A 10,255-nucleotide genomic window follows, 5' to 3' on the forward strand; every position below is an offset into this window, starting at 1 on the left:
AATTTTTCTTTTTTACAATGAAGCAAAAAACCCCACAACGTTTCTATGGCAACATTAATGTTGAAGATGCGAGGGCTTACAGGAATATTTATGACATTTGCCCTCTCATTGCGTGCCATGACAGTGTTGTTTGCACAGTCACACATAGTCACTGTAAGATGTTTTTCTCGGTCGTGTTTTTGTTTTGTTGCTTGTTGTGGTTGCACCCGATTCAAGAGCCGAATGGCTCACGGGACTATAACCAAAATAAATCAAACTGAAAATCAAAAAACTGAAACCGCGTGATGAATTTTGGGAAAGTTTTTCACTGCATCTCCAAATATATATAAACGGAAAAGTTGTGATTGTGTGTGTTGTCTGTTCAAAATGTTTAGCGTACTTAGCGACATGCAACAAACTGGAAATTTGCCATGTGGGTACTTTCCAGACTGTACACCGTGCAAACATTATACAAATACACTTTTGTGTTGTTTTTTTGGGGGGGGGGAGTTCAATAATGTATAGATTTTTTGCACGGCTAGTGAGCTGTGACGTCAAATCTGTCACGTGACCCTCGCATGTGGAAGCGTCACTCATTGTAGTGTAGCGGTTAGCGTTGTCTGTGTGTGTGTGTCTGTGTGTGCGTCTGTGTGTGTGTCTGTGTCTGTCTGTGTGTCTGTGTGTGTGTCTGTGTGTGTCTGTGTGTATCTGTGTGTGTGTCTGTGTGTGTATGTGTCTGTGTGTGTGTGAAAGCGTAACGCATTGCAGTGTAGTGGTTAGCGCTACGCCGCGCTACGAACCCGGCGACCCGAGTTCGATTCCCACTCACGGCCACCACCGGTGACGATTATTTTAACCGGTCCTGGGCCTCCCCTAGGTCGACTCAGCCTCAAACGAGTACCTGCTGTGGTGTGTGAACATCGCCACTGGGGAGACAAAGGCGGCCGGACGTGGTGAATCCAAGTCCCGGGCGAAGCCGGGTAGTGGTCTTATATTCATAATCAGATTTTTTTTATTTCGACTCCAGGAAAATCGGTGAAATGGAAGCCAACGATAGGCCCCAGTTGTGGGCCCTTCTTAACCTGCTAACAAAATATTATTATTCTTTGTCAGTGATGTCCTCACCTAAGCGTGTGAGACGAGACGGACGCACGAGACTCTAGTCTCCCGTTGCTGTACATCACTCACAGAGCACCACAGCGCCCCCCCCAGATCCACAACAGCGTTCGCCCCGCGAGACTCTGGCACCTTCTCCCTGCCTCAGCTGGACCATCAACAACGGCAACATTTGTGTCAACAACAGCAGCAACAGCTAACTTGGCATGTTCCGCAGCACGGAACAACTTCAGGGCGGAACAACTTCGCAACTCGTGTTTAAAATCGTCACGCAAGACGGCTCTCCGCGAGACGTCGTGGGCACACGGCGCGTTACTTTTATCCCCGAATAAAACTCGGACAACGTGAATGCGTGGAAACGAGAAACGATGTCGGAACGCAACGGGGCATCGCAAATCATGAAGATTTTTGCGAGAGCGAGAAAGAAAAGCTTCCTTCTAGACGTCGCCGCCGCAGCGCCACGACGGCACCAGCGTGAGCAGAAGCGCCGTGGGCCAAGCGGCACCGGGGCAGCAAGACGCCTTGCTGGTGGCGGACGCCCGCCCCGCTGACGTCGTCGCCGCCGCTGACGTCGTCGCTGATGACGTCGTCACCGCTGATGACGTCGCTGATGATGTCGTCGCCGCTGCAAAGGGGCAAGCGGAGAAACGAGACGTCAGTCGCCATCGCTATGATGAGAGCGATGTACGAGTACCGGGGGGGCCTCTTACAACCCTCCGCCTCCTCCTCCATCTCCACCACCACCAACACCACCAACATCACCACCAACACCACCACCACCAACATCACCACCACCAACACCACCACCACCAACATCACCACCACCAACATCACCAACACCACCAACACCACCACCAATACCACCAACACCACCAACACCAACACCACCAACACCACTAACACCACCACCACCAACACCACTAACACCAACACCACCACCAACACCACCAACACCACCACCAACACCACCAACACCACCACCAACACCACAAACACCACCAACACCACCAACACCACTAACACCACCACCACCAACACCACCACCAACACCACCGCCACCATCTCCACCACCACCAACACCACCACCTCCTAGGGAATGGAAGATTTGTTGGAGGTTGTTGGTAGTTGAGTCTGAAACTTCTTCCTCACTTGTTCACTCTGCCACTCACCCAATCATTCAGAGAGACGATCCATCACACTACGTTTAAAACTATTTGGTAAATTAAAACGCCGACTGTCACATCATCGATGTCGGGTGCCCGATTGTAACTCCTCTGCGGTGAGTGGTGGACCACCACCACCACCACCCCCCGCGTGTCAACAACGCTCTTTGCCAAAACAGCAAACCCCTGCCCAGAGTTGCGATGCTGAGAATATTTTTATTGTCAAAGCGTTCTTTTATCTCCGTTTGACCGGAACTTTGTTGACTGCCCTCGATGTGTGCACCTCCGTGAGTCTATGGGAGCCTTTAACATTGAAGTCTATGGGAGCCTTTAACAGTGAAGTCTATGGGAGCCTTTAACAGTGAAGTCTATGGGAGCCTTTAACAGTGAAGTCTATGGGAGCCTTTAACAGTGAAGTCTATGGGAGCCTTTAACAGTGAAGTCTATGGGAGCCTTTAACAGTGAAGTCTATGGGAGCCTTTAACATTGAAGTCTATGGGAGCCTTTAACATTGAAGTCTATGGGAGCCTTTAACAGTGAAGTCTATGGGAGCCTTTAACATTTAAGTCTATGGGAGCCTTTAACATTGAAGTCTATGGGACCCTTTAACATTGAAGTCTATGGGAGCCTTTAACATTGAAGTCTATGGGAGCCTTTAACATTGAAGTCTATGGGAGCCTTTAACATTGAAGTCTATGGGAGCCTTTAACATTGAAGTCTGTGGGAGCCTTTAACATTGGAGTCTATGGGAGCCTTTAACATTGAAGTCTATGGGAGCCTTTAACATTGAAGTCTGTGGGAGCCTTTAACATTGAAGTCTGTGGGAGCCTTTAACATTGAAGTCTATGGGAGCCTGTAACATTGAAGTCTATGGGAGCCTTTAACATTGAAGTCTATGGGAGCCTTTAACATTGAAGTCTATGGGAGCCTTTAACATTGAAGTCTATGGGAGCCTTTAACATTGAAGTATATGGGAGCCTTTAACATTGAAGCCTATGGGAGCCTTTAATATTGAAGTATATGGGAGCCTTTAACATTGAAGTATATGGGAGCCTTTAACATTGAAGACTATGGGAGCCTTTAACATTGAAGTCTATGGGAGCCTTTAACATTGAAGTCTATGGGAGCCTTTAACATTGAAGTCTGTCGGAGCCTTTAACATTGAAGTCTATGGGAGCCTTTAATATTGAAGTATATGGGAGCCTTTAACATTGAAGCATATGGGAGCCTTTAACATTGAAGACTATGGGAGCCTTTAACATTGAAGTCTATGGGAGCCTTTATCATTGAAGTCTATGGGAGCCTTTAACATTGAAGTCTGTCGGAGCCTTTAACATTGAAGTCTGTGGGAGCCTTTAACATTGAAGTTTATGGGAGCCTGTAACATTGAAGTCTATGGGAGCCTTTAACATTGAAGACTATGGGAGCCTTTAACGTTGAAGTCTATGGGAGCCTTTAACATTGAAGACTATGGGAGCCTTTAACATTGAAGTCTATGGGAGTCTTTAACATTGAAGTCTATGGGAGCCTTTAACATTAAAGTCTATGGGAGCCTTTAACATTGAAGTCTATGGGAGCCTTTAACATTGAAGTCTATGGGAGCCTTTAATATTGAAGTCTATGGGAGCCTTTAACATTGAAGTCTATGGGAGCCTTTAACATTGAAGTCTATGGGAGTGTTCTATGTTGAACTTCTTTCGCTCCGCACGTGGCCAGCCATGCAAACCCGCTGGCGGCATTCACAAAACAGACTCAGCTCCCGTGCCTCTGATTAGCACGGTTGGCCACGTAGGGTGCGAAAGAAGTTCAGGTCACGTACACATACAGAGAGACCCACGGACACCCAGGTCCACGGAGGCACAGATTAGCACGGTTGGCCACGTAGGGTGCGAAAGAAGTTCAGGGCACGTACAGCCCTCGCGACAGGGAGCGTCGAGGCGCGATGACGGCGTGCCGAACGAATGAGGAGCCTCTTCGTCGTCAGGGCCGTCGTTTGCGACATGGCCGGGTAGCTTCTGAAAAACAGCTGCACGGCTCGGTGGGCATCAGGCGGTGAAATAAACAAAAAGAGTCTCCAGCGAGCGGAGAGCGAGAGGAGAGGCGGAGAGGGACGGACGCTCTGGCGCAGCGTTCGGTCTCACCACAGGATGGTTGCGGGCGGCCACGCCAACACCGAGCACTCAATGTACACCGCCTCTCCCTCTCTCGCCCTGTACATCCTGTCTGGCTCCAACAGCATTTGCAGGGCGCTGGCTGTGTGAGGTGGTCGTCGGGGGGCTGCCGCGTCCCCCCCTACGAGTCGTGGAGGGGGGGGGGGTCGTAGAAGGCGATTCGCACAAAGTGGGTTTTTAAAAAATATTAAAAAATCGATTTTCAGAACCCTCTCTCCCTCTCGCCTGCGAGGTTCTGCGGCTCGGAGTGGTTGTTTCTCGCGTTGGCCTCTCGTCACCGTGGCGGTCGCGTGGATTTCTCCCTCCGGGTCCTTCCGGGCGTCTCTCCCCCCGCACCGCGCTCAGAATCGACGTCGCGCATTTCAAAGCGTTTGGGCCGCGAAACAAAAAAATGTCCGCGCCCGCTGACGACGGCGACGGCCCGGTCGCCGGTGAAAAAGCGCCACGTAGCTCAGTGGGGCCCTTACCTGCCGGTCAAACACAAAAACAAAGTTTTTCGCAGTTTTAGTTTTCCTAACGAGGGGACGCCGGCCCGGCCCCCGGGGGTCGACGTGGGGGGGTCACGCCGGGGTCGCGGGTCGTGAGCGACAACTCCGTTGTTGTCCGCCCGGCGGTGGGAGTGAGCTCACCGCGGTGCTTCCCGTCTAGGCGGGTGGCACGCGGTGGGGTGAAGTGTGGGACACTTCAAGAGGTTTGGCTGGCGTGGTGGAGGAGTGGGGTCCAACGTGCCCTGCCTAGAGGGGAGCTACCTACAGCCCTCTGTGTAGTGAAGGACCTCCTCCTTATCCTCCTCCCCCTCCTCCTCCTCATCCTCCTCCTCCTCATCCTCCTCCTCATCCTCCTCATCCTCCTCATCCTCCTCTACCTCCTTCTGCTCCCCCTCCTCCTCCCCCTCCTCATCCTCCTCCTCCCTCCTCCTCCTATTCCTCCTTCCACCAACAGGGGCACGAGCAAGTACTTGCAGTGCTGCACCTTAACAAACTGCGTACTCAACTGGGCCCTGTACGTGTGTGTGTGTGATGTTGCAACCGTGCACCTTTCCGTCGTGTGTCCGGAGATTGCTGCTTTGCTGCATACACCTGATGTGAGCTTCTTTGGTACCGTACGTGGCCAGAGATGATAACCGCAGCTGTGGGCGAAAATACAGCAGAGTGTTAGTAGGGTCTCTGTGTGAGTAGTGTGTGGGTCTCTGTGTGAGTAGTGTGTGGGTCTCTGTGTGAGTAGTGTGTGTGTCTCTCTGTGAGTAGTGTGTGGGTCTCTGTGTGAGTAGTGTGTGGGTCTCTGTGTGAGTAGTGTGTGTGTCTCTCTGTGAGTAGTGTGTGGGTCTCTGTGTGAGTAGTCTGTGGGTCTCTGTGTGAGTAGTGTGTGGGTCTCTGTGTGAGTAGTCTGTGGGTCTCTGTGTGTGAGTAGTGTGTGGGTCTCTGAGTGAGTAGTGTGTGGGTCTCTGTGTGAGTAGTCTGTGGGTCTCTGTGTCTGAGTAGTGTGTGTAGTGTGTGTGTCACACAGATACCCACAAGTGTTTCGAGTACTCGGCCCCGCTTGAACGTCGAAGTGCTTCGTTGAAGCCATCATTTGCAAGAGCCGGGGCGCTTCTGAAAAAAAAAAAGAGCCACGAAGCTCAGTGGGCATTGCCTGGTGAAGTCAAAAGAGTCGAGTTTAGTCGATGGCCTTTAGTGGGAGTAGCGTTGAGGGGGGGCATCGTCTCAAGTGGGGTAGCGGCGCTGTTTGCTACTCACGGTCAAGGGGCAGGGCGAAGGGGTTGTGACGGTCGCCCAGCACAACGACCAGCAAGGCCACTAAACGAGTGGTGGTGTGGAAAGCCTCCATTGGGGGGGGGGGGGGTGGCAGATGGTCGGCCTGGCGGCTTCCTTCACTTGGCTAGGAGGGGTGAAGGGGAGGGAGTAGGAGGAGCAGTGGGAATGATATTTATTTAGACTGCAAGAGGAGGAATCCAAAGCGCTACGAAGCTCTTTTTGTCACGCATGTCCAGCTGTGGCACTGGGTCAGAAACATGACAACAAACACAAAACAAAAACACGGCGTGAGTGCAGAGTTACAGGAAGAGTAAAACAAATCACTTTAAAAATATATATACTAATAAAACTAACCAATGTTTAATGTTGCCACGGGAAGCACACCACCGTGCTACATAGCTCTTTTTAAGAAGAGACATTGGCCCATAAACGGTGGGCTGATATCAAGTGGACATTCAGGGCAAAATACTCTAAACGCGTGGCGTTTCTGAATGTGGAGGGGAAAAAACCGGAGGACTTGCGGAGAAAAATCCACACGGCCGCGGGGAGCGAGAAACGTCAACTCCAAAGATAGAGCAGGGAGTGTCAGGGTCGGTATCAAACCCCACGACCTCCTGTGCACCAGGTGACAACCATGCCGGGTTAAAGACCTCCTCCTTCACAAGGGACAATTGGATGCATGCCTAAGGCTCCCTCATTGATGGACACGTTCCTCCTGCGTTGAGCAAAATGTTTAGGTTCTCATTTCGCAGAGGCTGCATTTTTTGCCACCGCAGAAAACGAACGTTGGGGGAAACGCCTCCTCACATCGGACTCTTTGGTTTTTGTTCGCTAAAGTAACGTAGGTAAAAAATAAATAAATTTTAAAAAACAACTCAATTTAAATCACGACGTTTCGGAGGCAGTAGCACAAGCTTCCGTCTTGAGGGGGAAACCGTCACAGCAAAATTGCTGCATCAAGTGAAGAGAACTCTTAAGACAATTCTAGATTTACAGCTTTCGTGACTGCTAGGATCCATACTCTTTGGTTCTATTCGGTAAAGTCACGTAGGTAAACAATAAAACAACAAAAATCACGACGTTTCGGCCACAACACAAACGGCCTTCATCAGGTGAAGGGATCAGGTTGTCTCGAGGACAGCGCTGGAGTGAAACACAGCCACGCTCAGACCGCGGACAGCTTAAAGGTCCACGGTCTGAGCTTGGCTGTGTTTCACTCCAGCGCTGTCCTCGAGACAGCCTGATCCCTTCATCTGATGAAGGCCGCTTGTGTTGTGGCCGAACCGTCGTGATTTTAGTTTTATTTTTTACCGTGACTTTACCGAATAAAACCAAAGAGGAACTCTAAGACACCCGAGATTGTATACAGGTTAAGGGGGGGGGGGGGGAGAGACAAGAAGGGCCGTGGGGGGGGGGCTAAGTTAAGCCGCCTTCTGTTATGCTGCAGGGGGTTGGGGACGGAGAGATGGCCGTGTGCAGGTTGAAGAGCGTTACACACATGAACCAGAGGCAGGAGGCAGTAGTTAAGCTGACAAACTGGTTGCCTTGCAGATTATACTGCTGTAAACTATAAGGCTGCTAAAGTTTAATTTGGGTTTAACTTTATTTTTTTACCTCCGCGACTTTACCGAAAAAAATCCAAAGAGTATGAATCCTTGTACATCACGAAAGCTTCAAATCTAGCGCCTCACATCGTGTTAGTTTGGCACCGATGTTCGTGCTGTTTTTTTTAAACTAGATCAATAAAACAACATTGATTACATAATAAAGTATAAAAGCTTTCGTGACTGCATAAAATTACTCATTGGTTTTTTCGGTAAAGTCACGTATGTAGACATTTTATTGTAGAAATACAATAAAATTATATTAAAAAACCAATGAGTAACATTGATTACAGCCCCAGCTCAGGTTTTTTTCCCATCAATGAAACAGCCCCTGGAGTGAGAGCACCTCCCAGGATAGAAACCAACACTGCCGCACGTCTGTCCAAGAGCTGTGTAAAAAAAACAATTGAGTTGAAAAAATGTCAAGCCGACAGGGAAAGGGGCCCCTGGCAACTGTGACCGCCAGCCAGGTCGATGTGTTGGTAATGAGAACGTGCAATTTTTTTGTATCCTTGGAAACACGGACTATGAATAAGACGAGATATTCTTAGCTCTTTCGGTAAAGTCACGTTGAAGGGAAAATAATAATAAAATATATAAAACAATAAAAATTCTCACGACGTTTCGACCATAACACAGACGGTTGTCATCAGGTCGAAACGTCGTGAGAATTTTTATTGTTTCTATATATTTTATATATTTTTTTTATTGTTTCCCTTCAACGTGACTTTACCGAAAGAGCTAAGAATATGAATTACCGCAGTCACGAAAGCTTTAAATCAAAATTTAAAACGAGATACTCGCAGAGTTTACGCTTCTGAATGTGCACTTGTTCAAGCGATTCACTCGGGTCTAAGAGGCAGACGCACGGTAAATTATTGGGCGGCACTTTGTAAGCTCCTAAGGTAGACAAAGCGAGCTTGAACACGACGCGCTCGAGTGAACTCTTTGAGCGACGCATAGTTCATTTATTTGGTATAGCCCTGTGAGCCATTCGGCTCTTGAATCGGGTGCAACCGCAACAAACAAAAAACATGAACAAGAAAACATCTTAAAGTGATTATGTGACTGTGCAAACAGAAAATACAGGAAAAAATATCAAAATATTCCTGAAATAGCACCGTACACCAACGCTGTGTGCAAAAATCCCAGTGGGATGCAAGTCAAATAACAACAACAACCACAAGACAACTAAGATGAAAGCCATCAGTCTAACTCCGTACTACAATAAACAAAAACATGGCCAAAACCAAAAAAAACTTTTCGAAATCACCAAAATAAAAGCCATAAATCCAATGTAACAGTGATCATAGGGACTGTGACCGAATTTTTAACAATAAACTACATAAATAAATTATAACACAAATCTAGAGCCATAATTTAGGCCACTGAATAGCAGTGGCAGCTAGGGTTGTACAACTCCTCTAGAGCACATTGACACGCGTGCATTGCAAATAATTCAATTTTAAAACACGCAGCAAAGATTCGTTACAAAAGCTGAGCGGCAGCCTTCACGCATCCTTTGGAAGCTTGCTAACCCACAACATAACCTAGAGACCATCTTCCAGGTCTCTATGGAGGCCATCGCATGACAGCGGCATCTGTAGCCGGCCAAAGTGCCGCCTCGGTCGGCTGGGCAATCTAGCCGAGACCGGTGACACTCCCGGAATAGGCCTCAACACGGCACTCACCAGCGCAACGCTGTGTAGGTGTCTGGGGGGGGGGGTCTTGAGCTATATCCTCCTTCGTGGTGAGGTTACAAACAAAACAATGTCCTCGTGTGTTCGTGGTGGAGGAGGAGATTCGACGCTCCGTGCCTTGAATCACGGGCAGGCGACTCGGCGGGGCTGCTATCACGTGAGGCCTTAGCAAGGCGCTTTTATAAATCGTAGTGCGGATAGGCGAACACGCAGTGCGAGCGAGGCTCAGATTCTGTAGAACTGATAAACACTGCCCATAGACTCAGCACTGCCCATAGACTCAGCACTGCCCATAGACTCAGCACTGCCCAGAGACTCAACACTGCCCATAGACTCAACACTGCCCATAGACTCAACACTGCACCATAGACTCAACACTGCACCATAATAGACTCAGCACTGCCCGTAGACTCAACACTGCCCGTAGACTCAACACTGCCCGTAGACTCAACACTGCCCATATATATTCTTAGTTTTTTCGGTAAAGTCACGTTGAAGAGAAACAACAAAATAACAAAATATATATAAAAAAATTCTCACGACGTTTCGACCATAACTCAAACGGTCATCATCAGGTGTGTCGGTTTGCATAAATTTATTTTGAAAACGGCATGTTTATTTATTTATATATATATAAATAACGTTTGCTTCACGCGCAACGATGGCAGTTTGCCAGGACTAGTCCATCTATTTTTTGAAAAGAGGAGGGGGGAGACGAAATTTGTTTTTATGTATGCTGTCTGAAAGGCACTGTAAGCGTGAACAATC

At 48.7% G+C, this 10,255-nt stretch overlaps 1 protein-coding gene across 5 annotated transcripts; it reads right to left on the bottom strand.

Annotated features, from left to right (window-relative positions):
- Positions 1–708: 708 nt before the first annotated feature.
- Positions 709–9,671, bottom strand: LOC142913390 (uncharacterized). Of its 5 annotated transcripts, none has more exons than XM_076060929.1 (6): positions 9,479–9,671; positions 6,166–6,307; positions 5,944–6,021; positions 5,466–5,558; positions 4,400–4,550; positions 709–1,720 (listed from the first exon to the last, which is right to left on the bottom strand). In XM_076060929.1, the coding sequence occupies exons 2-6, from the start codon at positions 6,254–6,256 to the stop codon at positions 1,492–1,494; spliced, it is 642 nt and encodes a 213-aa protein (XP_075917044.1). In that variant the 5' UTR covers positions 6,257–6,307; positions 9,479–9,671; the 3' UTR covers positions 709–1,491. The 5 variants fall into 5 exon arrangements, 4 of the variants coding, with proteins under 4 accessions (XP_075917044.1, XP_075917046.1, XP_075917045.1 ...); XM_076060931.1 differs by having other exon boundaries at positions 5,932–6,021; XR_012934649.1 differs by lacking the exon at positions 6,166–6,307.
- Positions 9,672–10,255: the final 584 nt, after the last annotated feature.

Source organism: Petromyzon marinus, unplaced genomic scaffold (assembly GCF_048934315.1).
Source record: "Petromyzon marinus isolate PM22_M1 ecotype Great Lakes invasive population unplaced genomic scaffold, UKy_Petmar_22M1.pri1.0 PM_G_Scaffold_25, whole genome shotgun sequence".
Taxonomy (NCBI): domain Eukaryota; kingdom Metazoa; phylum Chordata; class Hyperoartia; order Petromyzontiformes; family Petromyzontidae; genus Petromyzon; species Petromyzon marinus.

Excerpts from the sequence above, each read along its gene's own strand:
- LOC142913390 (XM_076060931.1), bottom strand. The coding sequence starts at position 6,256 with ATGGAGGCTTTCCACACCACCACTCGTTTAGTGGCCTTGCTGGTCGTT. Across the intron at positions 6,022-6,165 it reads CTTCGCCCTGCCCCTTGACC|AAGCGCCCCGGCTCTTGCAA; the intron begins GTGAGTAGCAAA and ends TTTTTTTTTCAG. Across the intron at positions 5,559-5,931 it reads AAACACTTGTGGGTATCTGT|CTGCGGTTATCATCTCTGGC; the intron begins GTGACACACACA and ends TTTCGCCCACAG.